We start from the raw sequence: 22,872 nt of genomic DNA, 5'->3' as shown, positions 1-22,872 counted from the left end.
AGAACTGGTTCCGCCGGCGAACCGGGAGTTTCGCGCTCACTTCTGGCGGAGTGAAGATTAAGGGTGGGTGGTTTCAAGCGAATTTCGCACAGGTCAGCAACTTCGCACTAAATTCAATTCAAACTGGCTTCTCTGCCTTGACTGGATTCAAAAATTACTTAGTAGTTAGTATTCAAATGGCGAAACCGAAAGTGCAGTTCGGAGGCTCGACACCAGGAGGCGCTGCAACACGCATCCAAGTTTCACACCACCTACACCCAATTTCCATACCACAACACCGGGTGATTATGGTTTAGCAAAGTTGTAGCCAAGTCTCGAACCACTCTCCCACTTCAATTAACAGGGTAACGGGTAACTGTTTCCGCCCGAACCTCTGGCAACCCTGCTGCCGCACAGCTGATCGACACACCGGCTGCAAATCAATTTTCTAACATTTGTTTATTTACGCCGCCGCCTACTTGCTAGGCCTCAGGAAAGCGTACAACCAGGATCGCGATCGGGACTTGCTACAGGTCCGGAGCCAGATACCCACACCAACGCACATTCCGCCCCTTTGCGCAACGGGCTGAAGCGGCGGGCGTGGCAGTGCCCGGTAAGCTGCAACGTACGTGGCAATGCAACTGAAATCGCGCTTGGAGGAACATTGAGCCATAGAGCGCGTAGCACTACTAGTACTAGCCCTCGAGCCGGGACTATAGCCCCCGCCACCTTCCAAAGCATTCCGCATCCAACCACCAATCCTGCACCAAGATGACGGCCACGTTGCGTTACCGCGGCGACAAAAGCAATCTCCTGGAGTTCGCCAAGAACTTGGACGCGTTCAAGAAGGTGCCCGAGAAGTACACGGAGACCACGGAAATCGGAGGCACCCGTAAGCATGACATGGCACATGGTATGACCACATTAATCACTCACTCTATCCACTCCACACTCCACAGTATCCCTGTTGAGCCGCCTGTTGATCGTCTACCTGGTGTACACGGAGCTGCATTACTACTGGCACGAGACGGACATCGTGTACCAGTTCGAGCCGGACATCGCCCTCGACGAGCAGGTGCAGATGCACGTCGACATCACGGTGGCCATGCCCTGCGCCTCGCTCTCCGGCGTGGATCTCATGGACGAGACGCAGCAGGACGTGTTCGCCTATGGGACTCTGCAGCGGGAGGGCGTCTGGTGGAAGATGACCGAACACGACCGGCTGCAGTTCGAGGCCATCCAGATGCAGAACCACTACCTGCGCGAGCAGTTCCACTCGGTGGCCGATGTGCTGTTCAAGGACATAATGCGGGATCCCCATCCGGTGCGGGAGAGTGCCTCGCAGATGCCTGCTGCCCCGCCACCAGGAGCCTTGCCCTTAGCTGTGGACCTGCTTGGCCAGCACAACGCCCAGCCGGAGAGCAAATTCGACGCGTGTCGCCTGCACGGAACGCTGGGCATCAACAAAGTGGCCGGTGTGCTCCACCTCGTGGGCGGAGCTCAGCCCGTTGTGGGACTCTTCGAGGACCACTGGATGATCGAACTGCGGCGCATGCCGGCGAACTTCACGCATCGCATTAACCGACTCAGCTTTGGACAGTACTCGGGGAGGATTGTCCAGCCATTGGAGGGCGACGAGATTGTCATCCACGAGGAGGCTACCACAGTGCAATACTTCCTGAAGGTTGTGCCCACCGAGATCCACCAGACCTTCACCACCATCAACGCTTTTCAGTACGCCGTCACCGAAAACGTGCGAAAACTAGGTGAGAATGGGGCAAAAGTACACGAGTACATTCATTGACAATAATTAACTACTTTTACGCACAGATTCCGAGCGCAATTCGTACGGCTCCCCTGGCATTTACTTCAAGTACGACTGGTCGGCTCTGAAAATTATGGTGGACAACGATCGCGATCACCTAGTAACCTTCGCCATCCGCCTGTGCTCAATTATATCCGGAATCATTGTCATCTCGGGGGCGATCAACGCCCTTCTTCTGGGCATCCAACGCCGCCTGCTGCGCACCTTCGCTCCGGTTCTGTACAACCGATTGGGCAGCGGGAAGGCTGCTGCTTCGGAGGCTGCTGCTCCGTCGTCACTCTCCACGAAGGTCGGCACCGCGCCGCCCGTCAACGAGCTTCTGCACACAGCCAACCTGATGGCCAGCGTGGACATCTCGGCCTATTTGCCCACGACGTCGCCAAAGCTCAAAGCCGCTCTTTAGCCGGTCTTCAGCTGTTCTATGCGACCGCGAATCTCAGTCTGCAAAGCACTAACCGAAACTTTCTACGCAAATGTTGTATTGTCTCATTAAGAAAACATTACGAAAACAAAAAAAAAAGCACACACTAATATGGCAAGAATGTTGTACATAAATATTAATATGTTAAGCTCAAAACCGGGCGAGTTGCGTTCCTTTAATCGCTGCCAAGGATTCCGGTGTCGATGTTGCTCCAGCGCCCCGAGCGTCGGTAGCCGAACATGCTCTTCAGTATCTCCAGGCCGGACTCCACGGTGGTGCGCACGTCGCGCTCGCTGCCCAGCTTCGGGTTGATCTCCACCAGGTCGACGCCCTGCACCCGCTTGGTGTCCCGGAGTGCCTCCACGATGCTGATTCCCTCGCGGAGCGTGAGGCCGCCGCGCACCGCGGTGCCCGTGCTGGGCGCCACATTGCTGTCCAGGGCGTCGATGTCGAAGCTGACGTGGATCTTGTTCTGCGGATTGAGGGCGTCCAGCGTCATCTCGATGATCTTGGGCACGCCCACCCGGTCGATGGTCTGTGGAGCATTGAAGGCAGCATTAAAGGGAGTTGGGGAAGGGGAAGGGAATGGGAATGTGAATGTTCCTCATGGCTCCCAAACCGAAAAGTTGGCTTGGCTTGGCGCTGCTCTGCTCTTATCCTCCCTATCGCGACTGTACAATATCAGCGATTCTGATATTTACCCATTTACGCAAATCTATTGTGAAATATTCCAATTCCTATTCCAATTCCGATTGAATTAATGATCGACAATAAATTCGCAGCTTGGGCGAAGCCAAATCGGGAGCGATGGCATTAAACCATTAGGCATTTTTCAACAAATGTCGATTTTGCACGAGCCATAAATAATGGGCAACGAGCCGTTCTGACAAGGATCCGATCCCAATGCGGATCCCAATGCGGATGCGGATGTGGCCAGGCACGTAATTTTGTGTGAGTCACCACCACCGTTTCCCATTCCCATTCCCATTCTCGTTTTTGGTTTCGTTTCGTTTCGGGATCGGATCGGATCGGAAGTCCTATTACAGGGGGTAATGGTAGGGTCGGCGACAACCCCTATAAATGCCGAGCTTACATCGGTGGACGCAGGACGAGTGATCTCTGTGTAATTCGCCAGTCGCCAGTCGGCAGCCCTGCTTTCAAACAGGAATAGGGGAAGAAACCGGAATTTCAAAATGTTTACAACTGGCGGCGAGACTGCAAGGGATCGGCTTGGATCGGATCGGATCGGATCGGATCGGATCGGTTTGGATCGGATGGGTTCGGTTTGGTAGGGCCGAGAAACCAAACTGGAATGCAACGAAATGAAATGCAATTTGGGAAGCGGACGACACATGCTTTCTACCTACGTTCTAGGTGCAGATGCCTTTCTCTAGTTTCTAGTTTCCATTTTCTACACAGCGAACAATAATTCGAAATAAAACCAAATTCAGTATGTAATTTAGTAGTAATTTAGAGACAGCTGAGAATGCTTCCTTCACAAATGTTCGGTTCAGCCAGGCTTTCATAAATAGTCTTGTGTTTAAATGAAATTGTGTGAATGGTTAAAGGTTTTTGGCTAAGTGCACTCACATCCATTGCATAGTAGCGTATTCCGACTTTGTTGAGGATGAACGCCTCGTAGGGGTCAATGTCCCGGAGTCCGATGTAAACCAACTGATCCTTGGGCAAGCTGAAATGGCAAGCAGAAGAGAACAGAGCAGCACGTAGCTAGATCATCAAAGGGAAAGCATATAAAATATCCTTAGCAGCTATAGGAATGCGTGATGGAAGTCCTTTGAGGCTTTTCCTACACAGAACAGGGATAGTTGGAGGATAGACGGGTGGGTCGCCAGCAGCTGACACGTAAGCAAATAGTCGTGGGATCCAGTCGAGGGATCACTGAACTGAAAAGGAGAGAGAGACGAAACAGAAGAAGCCCTTGAAGGACGAGTTCGCTGGAGTGCTCGGTGATCCTCCAGAAAAGCGCTCGATCCTTATTGCTAATGTCGGGATCTCTTTTACTAACACTATCAGTATTGATTGGTTCCCTCATTACTCCATTTCAGACTAGCGTAAAAGATGTAGTATCTTTTTATTATTTTAAATTTAGCAAGGCAGGGAAACGGAAGGGATTAAGCCAATGTTTCAAAACTTCTAGCTGACTCCCGATCCACGACCACTCGACATGCGTGCCCCTGATTAGTAGGCCAGGTGTTGGGTCTGTGGCACGATCGCAACCCTAAGGACTGCAGCCGAATGGCATTTGGAAGGAGAGCAGGCTTTCTGCACTGCCAAAAGGTGAAATTGTCTGAACACGCAGCACGGAAAAACGGCAACAAAAACATGGCAGACAAGGGAAAACAATGCCGCCAGCAATGCGGCATTGGAGTGGAAGGAGTGGAGGGAGTGGAGTGAGTGGAGGGAGAGGTGAAACACATGCCACGATTCAGTGTCGAATGTCCTGCGATCCCCCGTTCATAAGTGTGTATGTTTCTGTATTGTGTGTCTGCATCCCTTCATCGTCGCCTTCAATGCTTTCAGTTCCTGCATCGATCCTTCTTTGCTCCTGAACTCCTGAACGAACCTGGCCTACGATGTCTTATGGTAATTTTATGATTATTACAATTACTTTCGGGGGAAAACTGCATCTGCCGCCGGCTGCAGATCGGATTCAATCCGGATTCGTGATGCGATCATGGCCATGTGGACATTGGTACGTGGAACGTGGAACGTTAAAAGCGCCGTAGGCGTCATTACCCCAATGCTTGAATACTTGCAAGCGAAAGTTTTTCCAGAGGAGCAGATACAAATGAGTTTTTCGAATCCTTGTTCCTGCTTCCTGTGGCTCCTAGCTTTCGGTGCAGCATGATGTTTAGGTTGCTTCGTTTTTCCGTTTTTCCGCCACGATGTTGCATCTCTAAGGGTGGGCTCTCTCTTTTGAGCCGGGAAAAAGACCAGACCTTCTACACCCCTCCCCCTCCCCCTCCCCAACCCATCCCCCCGGCGTTTTCCAGCTTTGTTGTAACCTCGTGTTGTTGTGCATGCTTTTTAATCCCGCTTTGTTGTAACGCAGGCCTTTTGCTGTTTTTGTTTTGTTTTGTTTCTGGCGTGGCTAAAACGGATTAGCTGACCCAACCCTTTCGATTTCGCTCTCACTGTGCTTCCTTTTTCAGAAAATGGATAAAAAAGCGTATTGCCTATTTTTGGGGTGGCCAAAGGCAAAGACAACGGGAACAGCACGCGGCCGCCAACTGGGATCCCATTATGGATCCTATAGGTTTCTCTACACAAAAGTGTAGGCAGTTATTTGTAAGTCATTATGAACCAGCTATATTTCTAAATGAAATTTGCCAATTCCTTGTTGTTACCCCCACTCACACATCGCAGGGCGTACATTTGCATATTTGCATACATATGTACATATGTGTACATTTGTATGCTAACCAAACACACTGCGACGCCGATCTGTCTGAATCTGAATCCGCGTATCTTTCGAGGGCAGCAATAGCGCCACTCCACCCCATTTCCGTTGCCACTGGCACCACAGCACAGCACACCACACCACCCTTTGGAAGGACATCAAAAACCACCCCCGGCCCAAAGTTGCGTTACACTTCTCGCAGTGCAGTGCAGCCTGGATAAAGCAGACAATGCAATCCGATCAAATTTAAATGTGCTTTATATCTTCACTGCAGCATGGGTCCTGAAAATCATTAACAAAAATGAAAAAAAATAAAGCAAGCCAAACTCTTATCGCGAAAAGTTGCACACCAAACGAGTTCACTGTACCTCACTTCGTTCTGTAAACTGGAACAGAGCGTCCGACTGGAACTGGCAAAGGAAAAATCAGCACATGGAACAGGAAGTTTACAAGGATTGGGGGAGTCCGAGGGTGGCTACATGCGATATATGGCATACAGCATGTACATATGTACATCCATACTTATGTATATGCATATGTATATGTATGCACGTACTGTGTGGCGTGTCTAGTGGCGAATAACGAATACAGGAGCAATGAAGCACACGAACGAGGCAAAACGAAACGAAGCAAAACGAAACGAAACGAAACGAAACGAAGCGAAGGGAAATATTGGAAAAGGCCGAATTGCATTACTTCGAAACTAAACCGGCTCTTGAATATGGGTCCTGGGTATTGGTCCTGGGTCCTTGGTCCTTGGTCCTTGCTTCTGGCTTCTGGCTTTCAGCTCGTAGGGGGTGTACGAGCAGTACTGCCTGGAGAAACCACCCTAACCTCTGGCGTTGGTGGTTGCTAGTGCAAAAAGAATAATAACGGAAACGGAACCATAAACCCAAAACAGCCCTTACAACGCGACTGATTTGTAAGGATAATGGTCGCATGCATGCATCATAAAACGGTTGACGACCTCGTCTCGACGACGGAAAGAGCCAACATTTCGCAATGATTTCCAATTGCTCCTGCTTTCTGGGCCTAATGGGCCTACTGGGCCAACAGATGCGGAGTCGCAGGATAGGTGGCCCCTATTTGTACTAGCTGCGTTTGTAGTTCATCTGTTCATCTGTTAGTCTTACCAACTAAGTTAGCGCTGCTCGCTGCTCCAGTGGACTGAAGTCGCTAAACTGGACAAGAGCTCTCTACTTTGCTCTCTCTCAATCTATGTATCTTTGCTTCGAGAAGGGGCACCACCACCTCCATTTTGGTTCTCAGTGTAGCTTAGCCACTCGAATGCACCCACTGCACCGTGCGTCTTTGAACCCAAGCTACGGCTTTATTTGGGATCTGTTTTTGGGTAAAAAGCATCTCGCATCGCGTTATAAAACGAAAACATTGCTGATCGGTTGCATTTGTATCGCAAAGCATGAAAAACTTTGAATACAGCATAAACCACTGAGAGAGCGGCCGACGCCCAGGGGTGTTTCGAAGGGGGGTTGTCAGGAAGACGGAGATAAGTTTTCGTATTTATCAAAACACAATTAAAGCTAACACTCGGAGCTTTGGATCCGTTGGGTCCGATATATTAAAGTCCAGCTTTCCGGAATACCAGTCGCATTGGACCCCTCCCTTACGGCGCTCAGATACGCCCATGGTGCCGCTCTCTTTCGCTCTCCACTTTCCACACTCGCTCCGAGAGAGAGAGAGCGCGAGAGAGAGAGGTTGCTCTATGTGGAAATGGAAACCGAAACCGTCAATGCCTCAATTTCGCATTTCATTATTTCATTTCCACGCCAACCATCGTGCGCCGCGGTTTGAACGCTCCTGCCACAGGAAAAGAAAATAAAAGCAAGGAAAATCCTAAATCCTAATCGAATACCAAATACCGTGCTTGTGTGCTCTTTCCGCAATTGATTTTTTTTAAGCAGTGCATGACAATAACCGTTGAGTTGACTCCATCCGAAGTAACTACAACTACAACTGGAAGCTGACAACAGCCATTGGCCGAATCTCATCTCACACCGAGCGAAATGTAAGAATATCCCCAGGATATGGATATCCACGATTTGTGCAACTACAACTGCAACTGCCAACGAAAGGCAATGATAACAATATCAGACAACAACTATGAAACTGAGTATTTTTGTTTTTTTTGTTGCTAATGATCGCGTCGCGCTGCATAATTGTGCAATTTACTCACTTATAATCCGCGTGTCTGCATATATCCATATGTACCTATATCTATTTTTTTGCTAGTGGGTGTGTGATGTGTGTAAGTTGTATACATTCAAACGAATATTAATAGGCAAAACAACAATATGCAATTCGATGGAGGAAAAAGCGAACCTCCCAAAGAGAGCGGAGGAGAGTGGAGGAGAGATGGGCGGCTGTTGGCCAGAGTGAGAGGGGGCGGCCTGTGTGGAGATAGTAGATGTGTTCAGATCTACGCCTCTGTGAGCTGTGTATCTCTAAATACTTGCTGCTCAAATTTAAATCTGTGTGTGTATGTGTGTGTGTGTGCTTGCGTGTGCGGGAGAGCAGAGCGCCGAGTGCTAGAGCGAGAAGCCAGTTCCGAAGAGGGCGCAGCTAGCAGCTAGCAGCATATCGATTTTATGATTTTATGTGCAAGGAGCATTGTACGCATCAACAACAACAACAACAACAAGAGGAGAAGGAACACGAACAACTAACCGTTAGAAGTAGACATTTTTTGAGCGCAGCGCAGAGGGTGGGTGCGAGTGTGTGGCTGTGGGTGTGGGTGGCGGAGTAGTTGTTGACTGCAACAAAACGCCGGTTGCCATAAAAGCGAACGCACGCATGCATGAATCACATGAATCAGAGCCAAGATGAGTAGTAGTAGCAATTTCCAACAACAGCAATAGAGGATTTGATTCACAGCAAAGGAGCAAAGGAGTGTCCAAAAACGACAGCCACGATGAGTTGATGAGTTCTTTTTCCCCAGTGTGCGTCTGTATTAATGCTTGTGTGGGAGAGAGCTCGAAATAGGTGGATAGATACTTATATACACACGCATTTATTTATTATGTGTTCATATGTGCCTGTAAAAACAATATCAGCCATACAAAGTCTAAAGCCCCTTCCGCCCTCCGCCCACCACCTAACAATAACAAACATATCTAAATCAGTGCAGGTGAAGAGCGGTTGCTAAAGCCCAAATAGCCATAGCCATGGCCTCTCCACAATAGAATTGTATCAAAAAGTATTGTATATACAAAGTATTCTCGCTACGCCATATGTATATGTATGCGTATCTGCACGCAGACCAATTTTTGTACGCCTTTTTTGCGCCAGTGAAATATGAATTGAATGCTCTGGTTGGGGGAAAAATCGATAATATCGATTGGCGATAACCATCGCACGCACACACACTGACCCGCAAACACGAACAACACCCCCTACTAAAACCTAAAACCAAACAACTTAAACTACAACTACAAGCAACCACCAGACACATCGAATTTACCGCTTTTTGTTTTGTTTTACTTTTGTTTTTGCCCACATCAGACGTCAGCGACGGCGACGCCAGCGTTTATTTATTAAAACCGATTACATTACAACAAACACCAAAGTCCTGGACTACCGAAGAAACCGAAGAGTGTGTGCGAGAAAAGCGAAGCAGAGAGCAAGGAGGAGCGCCGTGAGAGCGCGCGCGCAAGGATTTCCGATTGCAGAGAGAACTTAGCAATTAGTTCGCTTTGTTTGCCAAGCCAAACAACAACAACAAGAACAAGAACAACAACAAGCAACCAGCTCCCCAAAACCAACAACACACACACACACTCGCTCTCTAAACTAAAACAAGTGAGTATTGAAAGACGACGGGCGAACAGACGAGATCGCAGGACGAAAGAGAGACTTTCTCGAAGGGTGCGGTGTCGCGGTGCCAAGGCAACACAGCCAAACCCCAACTGCAGAACATTTTAAGTTTTTTAAGATAAACGTAATTTGAATCAGCAGAGCTTAGTAATATTTGATATTTATGTGCGTATCCATGTGCATATTGCATATGTACGAGTATGCCTATGCTACACAAGTGGCTCTTTCTTGTCGTTTGGCAGTTCGTGTTATCGTGTTATCGGTGCCCGACTCTAATTGGCTTGCCATGGCGATAGTTAAGTAAGCGAGACCACTGCTTGAGTAATCCTGGGCCAAAGGTAGGCAGGCGGAATGGGGTGGCATGGGAGGAGGACGACGACAACGTGCGTGTGCGTGACCTTTTGACTCCTTCGAAAAGCACCACAAGAAAAGGTGCGTGTCAGGATGGCGTGAGAAACCTATTCATACGTATGGATGGAAATAGAGGGGATATAAAGGAAAAACACGCAACGCTTTAAGAAAAGCATCCCCGAAAGTAAACGCGGTATCAGGAATAAGTTTTCCAGTTTCAGCTACTTGCTTCAACAGTCTAGCCAGTCCAAATCAGAAGTGTCGAATGCGTTTACCTAAGCCCAAACATACTGTGCGCTATCGAGGTTCCACTGTAGTACCTCTATGCAAATCAAATTGCCATTTCCACAGCGATCACTTTTTGAGACAGCACTGTCTCTCTCTCTCTCTCACTCTCTCTGTCGCACTTACGAGTAGTTCAGTGAACCGACACACTCGCTGGTTTCGCGCGTTCCGAGCAGCAGCCTCAGTCTCTCTTGCTCAGCCTCTCTCGCCGCCCCCTCTGCCTAAGCCTCTGTTTCAGCTCTTTTGCTGCTTCTGCTGTTTCTGCTGTCCGCACCCCTCGCCAAGGTGGCATGTAAATGGCGGAGCCGGCTTAGGGGGTGGCAATGCCGTGCTTTTAACCCTTATCGGTGGCAAATTGCGCTCGTACACTTGGAGAAGCTGCCGTTTTACGTTCTGCGTTCCACGTTCTACGTTCCGTTTCGCCAAGCGAAGTATTACAACTTGTTTGGCTAAGGGTGGGTCTGGTCTGCCGCCTATTGCTCATTTATGGTGTTTTCCCAAGGGGTGCGGGATGGTTTCTCGCATGTCCTGGCCCCTCAACCCTCTGCTTGCCGCATTACATAACTGGGCGGGGTGCACAGCGCCACTCACTCTTACGCTGAGAGAGCGCTGTAACAATTTGCCGAGAGGATGGAGTGTGGTGCAGAGGGGGAGAGGGGACGCAAGAGCGGCCACAGCGCACAGCCGTGCCAGAAAGTCCTGCGCTCGCCCCAGAAGCATCCTGTTCCTGTGACGCGGCGGATCTGGTCTCGCTTTCGCTCCGCTACCTTCGCTACCTCCACTTCCCAAACCTACACAGTATATCAGTATACCACTATTACATGAACTCAAAACTAGTGAACGGATTAATTAAGAACGCAAACAAAACCGCCAAACAAAAGCTCGCTAATCGCCGACACAGCAGTAGCGTAAATTGAGACAAGTTTGCTTCTTCAGTGCCGAAGGTGTGTGTTTGCTGTGTGTGTGGAGTGTGTGTTCTCGTGTCTGCAGAGCTTTGATTTCTAGTGCGCGGGGGTGTGGGGGTGTGGGGGAAAGAGAAGGACTTAATAAAGGCAGAGAGAGAGAGCGGCCGAATGAGAAAGTGGGGCGCTGGGCGGCGCCTGTGAGCGAAGCTTCTTTGGCCGACCGCTATTCCCTGAACAAAGGAATAACGTGCACTCATCACTTAATCAGCAACGTTTCATCGAAGATATTTTTAAGCCCAGAAAATGAAAGTTCAGTGTGAGAGGCAAGATTTGGTGATGAATTGTGTTCTCCCAGGATAACAGCGTCTGTGTGAATTGACGAATATACATAAAGGTTTATTAAATAGGCGTTCAGAGTCGGAACACAATATAGTCTAGTTCGGAAGTAAACCCACAAAGTGTAATTATACTGTAATATCCTATAATTGTCCATGTTTCGTGTCACATTTTCAAAAAAAAGCTTTACGCCTTTATTATGTATTTTTGAGGAAATATTTTCCTTGTCTGTTTACGAAATAGCCTTGTCTGTATAGAAAATATGCATATCACATCAACATCGTAAGAAAAACCTACAATTTCCCCACTAAAGCACAGCTGATTGAATATCCACTTAATAACTACTAAAACCCATCAGAAAACAAGAAACTACTAACACATCTTGCAAATGTTTTAATCTTGACATTTAACTATTCTTTCCATGCGCCTACCCCTGCGTTGGTCGTGATAACCAACATAAACTACTCGACTCTGCCCGACCCCATCACCACCCATCATCACTCAGTGGACTTTATTATGGCAAACACCGGAGCTGGCGGCGGAGTGGACACACAGGCACAGCTGATGCAGAGTGCAGCGGCAGCGGCAGCAGTGGCGGCAACGAACGCGGCCGCCGCTCCCGTACAGAATGCAGCCGCCGTGGCTGCCGCCGCCCAACTGCAGCAGCAACAGGTGCAGCAGGCGATCCTGCAGGTGCAGCAGCAGCAGACACAGCAAGCGGTGGCCGCGGCCGCTGCGGCCGTGACCCAGCAGCTCCAACAGCAGCAGGCCGTCGTGGCCCAACAGGCGGTGGTACAGCAGCAACAACAGCAGGCGGCGGCGGTGGTGCAACAGGCGGCGGTCCAACAGGCTGTGGTGCCCCAGCCGCAGCAGGCGCAGCCCAATACCAATGGCAATGCTGGATCGGGATCGCAAAATGGCAGCAACGGCAGCACGGAGACGCGCACAAACCTCATTGTCAACTACTTGCCGCAAACGATGACCGAGGACGAGATCCGTTCGCTCTTCTCCAGCGTCGGCGAGATTGAGTCGGTGAAGCTGATACGCGACAAGTCGCAGGTCTACATCGATCCACTCAATCCGCAGGCGCCCAGCAAGGGCCAAAGCTTGGGCTACGGCTTCGTTAACTACGTCCGGCCGCAAGATGCCGAGCAGGCTGTTAATGTTCTAAACGGTCTGCGACTACAGAATAAGACCATCAAGGTGTCGTTTGCCCGCCCGTCGTCCGATGCCATCAAAGGCGCCAACCTGTATGTGTCGGGGCTGCCGAAGACGATGACCCAGCAGGAACTGGAGGCCATCTTCGCGCCATTCGGAGCCATAATCACATCGCGCATTCTGCAGAACGCCGGCAACGATACGCAGACGAAGGGCGTGGGCTTCATTCGATTCGATAAGCGGGAGGAGGCCACAAGGGCCATCATTGCCTTGAACGGCACCACACCATCCAGCTGCACAGACCCCATAGTGGTGAAGTTCTCCAACACGCCTGGCAGCACCAGCAAGATCATCCAGCCGCAGCTGCCCGCTTTCCTCAATCCCCAACTGGTGCGACGCATCGGGGGCGCCATGCACACGCCAGTGAACAAGGGTCTGGCCCGCTTCTCACCAATGGCCGGCGACATGCTGGACGTAATGCTGCCCAATGGACTGGGAGCGGCGGCGGCGGCGGCCACCACGCTGGCCAGTGGGCCTGGCGGCGCGTATCCCATATTCATATACAACCTGGCGCCGGAAACGGAGGAGGCTGCGCTGTGGCAGCTGTTTGGTCCCTTTGGAGCTGTGCAATCGGTGAAGATTGTCAAGGATCCCACAACGAATCAGTGCAAGGGCTACGGCTTCGTTTCGATGACCAACTACGACGAGGCGGCCATGGCCATTCGGGCGCTCAACGGCTACACCATGGGCAATCGGGTGCTGCAGGTCAGCTTCAAGACCAACAAAGCCAAGTAGAGCGGCAGCGGACGAAATGGATGTGGAAGAGGACGCAGTGGGAGCCAACCCCAACCCCTATCTTGACTCTAAACAACCTGACCACACAACACACATATATAAATATGCATGGTATAACGGTAACTAAGCGCAACAAAACAGTATGTGTACAACACACAAGAAAAAGAGAAACAAGAACAAGAAAGTAGCAGGCAGGAGAAAATACTCTTTCCACTAAACGACAACGAAACGGCGGAAATCACCCTAGATCACCCTAGATCCCCACAATCCCCCCAAAAACCGCCGGCCAAAAGCGTTGCAATAGAAAAATTCTTCTTGTTTAGCATTTAAGTAAAAACATTAACTAAACGAAGCAAACAAAAGAAGTTAAAGAGTTCGGGATAAGCAAATAGGCTGGGGGTCGAGAACGAGAATTAGAATGAGTATAAGTATGAGTATGAGAACAATGAGATTTTAAGGGAATATTGCAAAATGAAACATAAACACACACTGTGGCAGTGGCAGTGGCAGTGGCAGCTGTGAAAGGTCAAAGGTTGGCACAGTCAGTTGGCTAGTCACAAAGCGTAAACAAAGAAATCAACCAAACACACACACAAAAACGAAAACAAAAACAAAAACAAATTTAACTTTATTAGCAAAAAAGAAAATGAGAAATTTTAAAAATTTATTAACTCTAAGTAAAACGCAGCAATGAAATCTTCCAAACAAAAGAAAGCAAAACAACAAATCTGTTTGTTACACTTCAACTTTTTCTACCATAAAAAACTTTGAATCTCTTGATACTAAAACCCAAAACAGAATTAAGAAAATAGAGGAATTCAGTGTCTACACTTTATACATATACGGTGCTTGAAGGACACCAGTTTGGCTTGATCGATGATAAAAAGTGAGCGCAGGACGAAGAGTATTTGAGGGGCAATTAGGAGGATCGCGCATATAGTAGATATATATGCATAACATGGAGGCTGCTACAGTATTACGAGAAACATAAACATAAACATAAACATAAAAACTACATACTTAATGAACGAGCACGTTTAATAATTCTAAAAATATATGTTTATCCATATGTATATGCGATAATTCTATGTCTGCCTAGATATACAACTAAATATAGACATTTAAAGTGTTTTTATGTTTCGTATTTGTTTTCTACACTAAGAAAACGAATTCCGATTGCATCAAGCCAAACTTATGTCCATTAAGCACAACTAAACTCAGTGAGAACTGAACAAACAAAAGCATATAGAAATCATGAAGAATGAATGACAGAAAGCTAGCGACGTGAAAACAAAAGTAATACAATAATTTATGCGCAAATTTAAAATGTTTTACTAAAGTAAATAATTGTTAGTGAATATTGATACTGTAAATGTGCGCGTGTGCACACAGGTGCAGGTGCAGGTGCCTGCAGATATATACGACGCTAGGCACACCTTATATACTTTATATAATGTATAGTTCAAGGAGCAAGTAAGCATAAACCAAAAGAAAAACTAAAACAAAACAAAACAAAACACTTGCTAAACCAAAACAATTTTAGCGTTAAAAACAAAGCGTAGCACAAAAAATTACTAAAAACCAAAAAGTAGAGCAGCAGCAACCATTTTTTATATAACAACATCCAAGTAAGAGGAAATCAAGTGAAGACGCAGGCAAAAGTATAGCAAAGAGTTTTTCTAGCTAAGTAAGGTGCTAAAGGACAAGAAAACGGCTGCGTAAAGACAAGGACTTATCCGCATCCTGCTTATATAAGACCCTACTACAAACCCGTGTCCAAACCTACAACTTTTGTGGATCTTTTGCGTTACTTTATCAGTTCGACTTCTGTATGTTTCTTTGCTTCTATGGATAGTTGAAGCGAGAGAGTAAGACACAACACAACACAACACACACACACATACACATAAACATCAGTATATATATAATTTCGATTCTGGACTCTATATTCCGTATTTCAATTTGAATTTGAATTTAAATTTGGTTTTGTTTGATTTCTTTGTTTGCTTTGTACACGAATTGAACTTAATACTTAAGCTCTTGCATCCAGCCCATAAAACCAGTCAGACCCAACCATGCATATTTATACAAATGATTTGTGTTTAATTTCTTTTTCGAAGTTTACCTTAGGAAACCCGCAACCGTTTTGAGTTCATTTACCACTCTCCAAATAGCATAAATTCTTGACCTAAGTTTCAACAAAGTTTGAACAAACTTTGAACAGAATTGAACGGAACGGCATCCAAAAAGCAAAATAGGAAATAGAATTTATTTTACTTTGATTATTATTATTACGTCACCTAGCGCTATGTGTAATCAGACGTATGTATATTACCATATATATATATATATATTTTTTTTTAATAATTATAGGGTAAAAAATACTTTTTGTTTGAACAAAATTCGCAACAAGAACTCTAGTCAGAAGATGGAAAACAAGAATATTATTACGATGAGGCAGCCGCATATAGTAGAGGAGGAATAGTAGATCAAAACCAAAAGAACTATGGCAATTTCTAGCTAATAAAATGATTGAACGGAATGATAGAAGCCGCCTGCTCTCCCCTTTCCAAAGATTTACCCACTTGAAACCTCTAAGACAAAAGAAAAAAGGAGCAAGGCAACGGAAAGCGTCAGAGGAGATTTCCAGATGAAAATGCAATACATTATACACAATCAACTAGTTTATTTATATACCCACTTAAGAACACTCTGTGGGACAGAAGAACAGGAGAACAGAAAAGGAAATCTTGTGGAAGCCAGGATAATACTTGTGCCAGGATAGTACTTGATTTCGTTCAGTTCGTCTTTCTGTCATCACATATTTTTACACGCCACACAGACACAATTCTTAATTTAATTTAATTAACGAATCCTTATTTGCATACATATATATGTATACATATTTGTTTGTCATTGATGATCAAATTAATTGTATTAATTATAATTATTGTGCAATAGTTTTAAAATGCAACTAAAGGCAAAACACAGCAACAAATTTTCAAGTATCTCAAATTATAATTTCGTTAGGTGAGGAAAACGAGAAATGAAATCATAAAATTTGATCTATTTGATCTTATGTAACATAATTGTATGATTATTCTATACACCGCAAAACAAAACATAACAAAACAAAACAGAAGAAAGAAGAAATGAAAGAATGAAAGGCAAGCCCAGCAACAACAACAAAATTTAAGAAAATATATACAACAATTATTTTTTAAGCGAAACAGTATATGTATCACATGCATATACATATTAATATCTCATAATTTTTCTTTACCAACAATTTACCTATTAAGTGAGCAAAGAGCCAAGAAAACAAACGAAAACGAAACAAAAAAGATTATTTATTGTATTTTATAATTACGTAATTTTATTTAATTCGATTTGAATTCAATATTTCCTTGATTTGAACCAAGCGACAAGGAACAAGAAGATAATGATATGATAAAGAATTAGTCTAATTATACACACACACACACAACACAAGAACAGAGAGACAAGCAGGCAGATAGAGAGAGATAGAGAGAGAGAGAGAGGCAGAGGGATAGAGATAGAGATAGAACGATCTATACAAGTCTATATGAAATCTATAACTTCCAAACTCTCTCCTCCCATTCTCCCCTTTTCTTAATACACGTCTCTATTTACGCCAATGTGCGGTTTATATTTATATTTAATTTTGTACGTTGTATTTCATTTCGTTTTTATTTCGATTTTGTTTCACCGAAAACCCCTTTATGTTTCAGCTTTAGTCTAAAATTATGATTTTATGCCAAACCCACTTGAATTGTCACAATTGTCAGCAACAATAACACAACACAGCTATTTAGTTGATATTCTAGCAATATGCGATATGCGATATGCGATCTGTGCGTATGTTACTGCAAACTCCTGTGAATCCTATCGATCGAATATTTATATTTTGACTATTACTATTATTATTTAGTACCACCTATTTATTTATTCTTTTTTTTCGGTTTGTGTATTTTGCTTTTTTGTCTAATTTTGCAAGAAACATGTTTACTCTTATGATTTTATTTGATTTCCGCACCAAACAAGTAAAAAAAAAAAGGAAAAAACCAAGAAAAATTTTCTTTCAATAAAAAGAAATCTTGATGAAAATTTTAGCATCATTTTTATTTGTTATTATTGTTTTTTGGTTTTGTTTGTTTTTTAAACACTGTACGACTTACGATTAACAACCTCTTCTCTTCCAAATCCTATATTATGTTCCCCCTCCTTCTCTCTCTCTCTCTCTCTCTCTCTCGCTCTGCATCTTTCTGTCTCTCTCTATTCGAAAGACCTCAAATCCTCCGACAGTCACACGAAGATGAAGGAATCGATCTAGTCAAGGCCCATCTACAAAGAGGTGCCATCGGAATCCGTTGATCTCAGCCTAAAGAAAAGACATTATCCCCAGACATCCCCAGACATTCAGACATTTAGACATTCCCAGTCAGTAGTCAGTCAGTCGTGTTTGGTTTAGTAACTTTGGTTCGTAACTCCGCGATCTAAAAATGGGGGTATCCCCCGTGTAAAAAGAGCCCAAGACATGCATTCCGGCATTCCGGCAATCCGGCATTCCAGCAATTCAGCAATCCAGCATTCCAGTTTTTGTTGCTTGGTGTAGACTCTGCCAGTTGCGATATTATTTGTGTGCAAAGAGAAATACTTTTAATTTGTGTAATGCCATTATGTTTAGCGCTTATGATAAATGAATCTCATAGTTTAGTTTAGCGGAGAAAGTACGGTCTCTCCTACCTCTCCCTTAATTTATACATTATATTATATTACATTATATTATATTGCATTTGTGGGGTGGGCATACATATATTGCAACAGTTTCTGTGTATGATTTTGTCCCGCATCTCTGTATTGCTTAATTCTGTGTAATTTTTGTAATTCTTAGAGCACAGTTTACCATGTTTATCTATCATTTCGATGGGCAATGGGCAGAGAACTGGAGATGCTTAGCGATAGCATTAACGAAACACAAAGGATACCTTTACCAATCATTAACAAGTATATGAATATACCTTTCTATATATTATTATGATTAAATGATTATGATTATGATAATGACGACGTCGACGGCGAGAAAGAGGAAACTATTTAATTTATTTTATTAACATATTTATATCGATTAATTAATTAATTAATTAATAATATTTATCACATTTCAAATGATATTTCAAAATGGAAAACACTAAAAAAACGAATACAAGCAAATGAGAAAAAGATATTAATATTATAAATGTATTTAAAAATATACGATTATGAGTTTTTCTTGCTTTTTGCATATATATGTATGTATTTCTCTCTATATAGTACATATCAGACACACCAAACTTTTGTTTCAACATTTGGTTCTGTTCTACTACTGATTTATTTTAGTTTCAGTTTCAGTTCCAGTTCAGACTATTTTCGATATTATTTCAACGTTACAATTGAGTTACACTTTGAGATTGTCTTTGGTACAATATTCATAGGTTGGGTGTTCTTTGCGTTCTTCAATTTTTATGATAATCTAATAACATTCTTCATCGCAGACAGGTTTCTGTTCTGTTTCTGCTTCTGTTTCTGCTCTGTTCATTTATGGTTCCTTTCTACCAAATATATTTTGTACAGTGTATGTCATACTAACACACACGCCCACATTACACACTCAGTTTCCAAATAAGCCTAAGTTTGTTGTGTGTTTACTCTCTCGAAAAGAGTATACCCTTTGTTTGCTCTTATGATTTCGCGCAGAGTATTTTCACGTACGCTTTTTGCTCCCAGTGTATTAAGCCAGCTGAGAAGGAAGATAACTATGATGATGATATGGCATTACGCATTACGCATTACGCATTACGTATACGTATAAGGAAGACAAACTGCTCCGATTTTGGCATTTAAGTTGTTCCCCTTTCGTTCCTTCCGTTGTGCATATGTTTGCAGCTATACACAAGTGTTTTTAAATATATTTATATTTATATTCATATATTTATATTTATATATAGATGTGTATATAGGCACACATACATGTATTACCGATCGATATGTAGCCGATTTTGGTTTCCGGACTTCCGGTTTTAAGTTTGTTGTTGCCGTTGTTATACATTGTACGTTATGTATTGTACGTATCCTCACTTACTATTTTTGTTTCGTGTGATTTTCGGTAAGTAAGTAATCGGAGAAGATAGCGCATCGAAGATCGGAATAAGTCTAGCTCCGATCTCTACTAATTTTGGCACACATTTTTTCCCAATAAACATTTGGCAGCAAAACTGATGATTTCTCTAAATGGTTTTATTGATCTCGTTTTATTGATGATCTGTTTGTAGCAAAATAAAAACTGTAAAGCTAACACATTGCATATCCTGCAGCAAAAAGTATAATCATTTACAAAGAATTTTCTAATTTCTAATTTCTTTCTCTTGATTTATTTCCAGGTGTGTGTTATTGTTGTTCGTTCGATTTTGAATTGAATTTATGAAAAAAGAAACAACCAAAAAACAAACATTTTCAAACACATTTCCTCCAGTTGAATTTCAATTGAATTAATTGATTACTTGGTTAAAGCGATAATGATTGTGTATATATATTGATTGATTGATTGATTAACACTTAATATTAACTGTACTTATTTGAAGCATATACCACAGATGTCCACAGATCCCACCCAGTCCTTTATTCCAAATCCCGGATCTCCAAAATCTCAAAAATCTCCCAAATCTTCCAAATCTCTCGAATCCCCCAATCGATGCACACACATGATTTGTATTCCTCGTACACGTACACAAACAAGGAATCACTTACGTTTCGGATTGTATTTTCAATAAGAAAATCTAAGCGAGCAACAGATTACAGATAACAGATAACAGATTACAGATTATTTTGAATTTCAAATTTCAAGGAATTGGAACTTAAAGGCTTTTTCTAGTATATAGATTTCATTTTTAACCAGCAAAGCACAAACCAGCTATCCACCGTCTTCACAATCACTACTTATCAGTATTATCAGTACGTATTCAGTAGTCAGATAAATATACAGTGAACTCTTATACCCTTGCTAACGTTGAGTGAACATTTGTTTTTACATAGATCCGATCCGATCCAGATGCCTTTTATCTTTTCGAACATTGAACATAAAGTATATTGGTATTATTTGAAAGACCTCATATTTTTGCAAATACAATCGTAGTAAGCGTTAAAGTATTTATTCTGTGTAAGAAATATTATTTATTTGGACTTATACTCACTCAATTGAGTACGCAAATTAATATATTTCTTGAGTTAATTGAAGTTAAAGCAATCTCCGACTGATGTAAATAAATCTGATTTCGATTTTCATTCTTATTTCGGTTTTCATCTTGTGCCAGTCATTCGTCCGTACAATGTGATTATTTGTGATTTGTCATATATACTCGTACATATTTTCAATAAGAATAGGAGTATTCTAACCTAGTATAAACCTTTGTTGTACATTTTGAGTTCGAGTTGAAAGTTCGAGAAGAATTTAAGTTTTATCCCAATGCCAATGAGCCGAAGAGCAACCGAAGAGCCTCGACCACGCCCACCCTCCACCCAGTGGTCCTATATCATTATATATAATGTTATAATGTCTAGTTATAGAGCGCCACCATATAGATACGTCGTAGATATTGTCGTGAGAACGTAGAGCTGAAATCTTGTTTGATTTCCGGGATTTGATTTCCCCGCAGCTTCCTTGTTTACATTGTGATCTCTGATTTAATCGTTGTTCTTCAGTTGACATTTTGAATACCTTTTCGACTGACTTTCCAAAAATCGAAAGAAAACGGAAAAACGGAAACTGCCCAAGGCAAAAAGCAATGTGTGAATTAAGTCTAAAAATCAAAAAAATCTAAAACTCTAAAAATAAGCAAATTAAAGGTTGATAGCAACTACACGCAAAGACTGAGGCAAGCACAAAAAAAATATAAACGAAAACAGAGAAAAATCGAAAAATAGAAAGGCCGAAAAATCAAAAAGTTAAAAAGTTAAAAATCGAAAAACAGGAGTCAAAGCAGAGTCAATAAAAAGAAATAAGTCATAGTACGTTAAGGCAACTGTGATAAGGCGACAAACCCCCGCCAAGAACCCCCCTTCAGCAAACCGCCACCCAAAAAAAAAGTAATATATATATATATATTAAGTACAATGCAATGGAATAAATGACACTCCGAGAGACTTAAGAGCGACTTGTCTAGCCGTAAGACGATCTCTGAATAATGTACTTTTTGCGCTGCGTTGTGTATTGGTGTTTTCGGGTTAACGCGAATACTCGTACTCTATTATTACTATGCCCGTTTTTATTTTGATGATTTGAAGCATTGATTAATACCTTTTCGATTGTTTGCCCTCGCCGTGGACTCAAAGACTTACTTTGAGCAACACGGAGGCACAGACAGACAGTTGAAAGGCAGTGTAAAAAGCGCATTATTCGAACACTCACCAGTTGGGCGCGATTTCCTGGAGGCCGGCGTGCTGCCAGGTGTTACGGAGCTGTTCCAGCAGAAAGGAGACGGGCATCCCGTGGATGTTGCCCGACTGCGAGGTGCTGTGCAGATTGATGTCCGCATGTGCGTCGATCCACACCAGGGACAAGTTCGGCGTGTGTTGCAGGTGTCCGGCCACGGATCCTGCAACGCGATTCCATTTTGGATTCTGTCATGTAGGATCATGCGGGATCGCGTAAGATCGAGGTTGGTCACTCACCGAAGCCGATCGCGTGGTCGCCACCAATGGCCAGGAACTGCGTGTTCTCCGCGAGCATCAGTTTCACCTGCTCAATCAATGCCCGATTGCAGGCCATGAAGTCGGCGTAGTTGCGGATGTGGTGGTAGTGCACACGCTGCTGCTGGAGAAGGGGCTCGTCTACGGCGTACTGCAGATTTCCGTAGTCCCGTATCACCAGGCCATCTGGTCAATAAACACATATATAAGCCCCGAAACGAAATGGTTGTTTTAATTGAAAGTAGGAGCTTCCATGGTTTCGTTCGTTATGAACGAAATCCTATGCTTTTCCAAACCAGCAATCGTTGTTTCTGGAGCCGCATCCTTTTGAAAGTTCGAACACCGAAGGGAGGAAGCTCTCCATGACTCACCGTGGCTGCTCTGAATCACCTGACGCAGACTGCTCTGCCGGAGAAGATCAGGGGCCAGTTCCACGCCCTGTTTTCCCTGCCCCTTGGCGAAGGGCACTCCAATGATGCCCAGAGATTGCTCCGGTTCCCTGGGGACAGTGCTTCCGGTGCTTCTGGTGTTTCTGGTGCTTCCGTTGCTTCCGGTGCTCTTGAGCCGATGGAGGCGGAGAGACCTTGAGGCAAATTTACGGCTCCACCACATCTTGCATGTGATCTAGGTCCTCTTAGATGGGATCTGCTCGCAATGCTGTAGAGTCCACGACTGCGATGCCCGAGTGGATGAGACAACAAAACAGCAAGACAGCAAGACAGCAACGACGGCGACACAACGACAAAAACACGACGAGTGCCAACTATCTATTGGGTTCTGGACCCCCTGATAAAGCTTGAGCGACAGTTCAGCTGGGATC

General features: G+C 44.2%; 3 protein-coding genes across 5 annotated transcripts; 2 read left to right on the top strand and 1 right to left on the bottom strand.

The window, feature by feature from the left end:
• The first annotated feature begins 368 nt into the window (after positions 1 to 368).
• Positions 369 to 2,343, top strand: LOC122623785 (endoplasmic reticulum-Golgi intermediate compartment protein 2). The gene is made up of 3 exons (XM_043803119.1): positions 369 to 871; positions 939 to 1,745; positions 1,810 to 2,343. Exons 1-3 carry the CDS (start codon positions 751 to 753, stop codon positions 2,205 to 2,207), a joined length of 1,326 nt encoding a protein of 441 aa, XP_043659054.1. The 5' UTR covers positions 369 to 750; the 3' UTR covers positions 2,208 to 2,343.
• On the bottom strand, positions 2,276 to 22,805 carry LOC122623786 (arginase-1). The gene is made up of 5 exons (XM_043803120.1): positions 22,424 to 22,805; positions 22,035 to 22,238; positions 21,772 to 21,958; positions 3,816 to 3,915; positions 2,276 to 2,760 (listed from the first exon to the last, which is right to left on the bottom strand). The coding sequence occupies exons 1-5, from the start codon at positions 22,662 to 22,664 to the stop codon at positions 2,401 to 2,403; spliced, it is 1,092 nt and encodes a 363-aa protein (XP_043659055.1). The 5' UTR covers positions 22,665 to 22,805; the 3' UTR covers positions 2,276 to 2,400.
• On the top strand, positions 7,272 to 17,350 carry LOC122623784 (protein elav). Of its 3 annotated transcripts, XM_043803117.1 has the most exons (3): positions 7,272 to 7,672; positions 9,166 to 9,462; positions 11,860 to 17,350. In XM_043803117.1, coding segments are annotated over exons 2-3 (1,449 nt in total). In that variant the 5' UTR covers positions 7,272 to 7,672; positions 9,166 to 9,461; the 3' UTR covers positions 13,308 to 17,350. The 3 variants fall into 3 exon arrangements, with proteins under 3 accessions (XP_043659052.1, XP_043659053.1, XP_043659051.1); XM_043803118.1 differs by lacking the exon at positions 9,166 to 9,462; XM_043803116.1 differs by lacking the exons at positions 7,272 to 7,672; positions 9,166 to 9,462 and adding an exon at positions 9,656 to 10,568.
• Positions 22,806 to 22,872: the final 67 nt, after the last annotated feature.

Source organism: Drosophila teissieri, chromosome X, assembly GCF_016746235.2.
Source record: "Drosophila teissieri strain GT53w chromosome X, Prin_Dtei_1.1, whole genome shotgun sequence".
NCBI classification, from domain to species: Eukaryota; Metazoa; Arthropoda; class Insecta; order Diptera; family Drosophilidae; genus Drosophila; species Drosophila teissieri.
Note: the sequence above shows the minus strand (reverse complement) of the source record. Positions and strands in the feature narration are given on the sequence as shown.

Excerpts from the sequence above, each read along its gene's own strand:
- LOC122623785 (XM_043803119.1), top strand. The coding sequence starts at position 751 with ATGACGGCCACGTTGCGTTACCGCGGCGACAAAAGCAATCTCCTGGAG. Across the intron at positions 872-938 it reads CACGGAAATCGGAGGCACCC|TATCCCTGTTGAGCCGCCTG; the intron begins GTAAGCATGACA and ends CACACTCCACAG. Across the intron at positions 1,746-1,809 it reads CGAAAACGTGCGAAAACTAG|ATTCCGAGCGCAATTCGTAC; the intron begins GTGAGAATGGGG and ends TTTTACGCACAG.
- LOC122623784 (XM_043803116.1), top strand. The coding sequence starts at position 10,094 with ATGCGTTTACCTAAGCCCAAACATACTGTGCGCTATCGAGGTTCCACT. Across the intron at positions 10,569-11,859 it reads TACAACTTGTTTGGCTAAGG|TGGACTTTATTATGGCAAAC; the intron begins GTGGGTCTGGTC and ends ATCATCACTCAG.
- LOC122623786 (XM_043803120.1), bottom strand. The coding sequence starts at position 22,664 with ATGTGGTGGAGCCGTAAATTTGCCTCAAGGTCTCTCCGCCTCCATCGG. Across the intron at positions 21,959-22,034 it reads CGACCACGCGATCGGCTTCG|GATCCGTGGCCGGACACCTG; the intron begins GTGAGTGACCAA and ends ATCGCGTTGCAG. Across the intron at positions 3,916-21,771 it reads CAGGAAATCGCGCCCAACTG|CTTGCCCAAGGATCAGTTGG; the intron begins GTGAGTGTTCGA and ends TTGCCATTTCAG.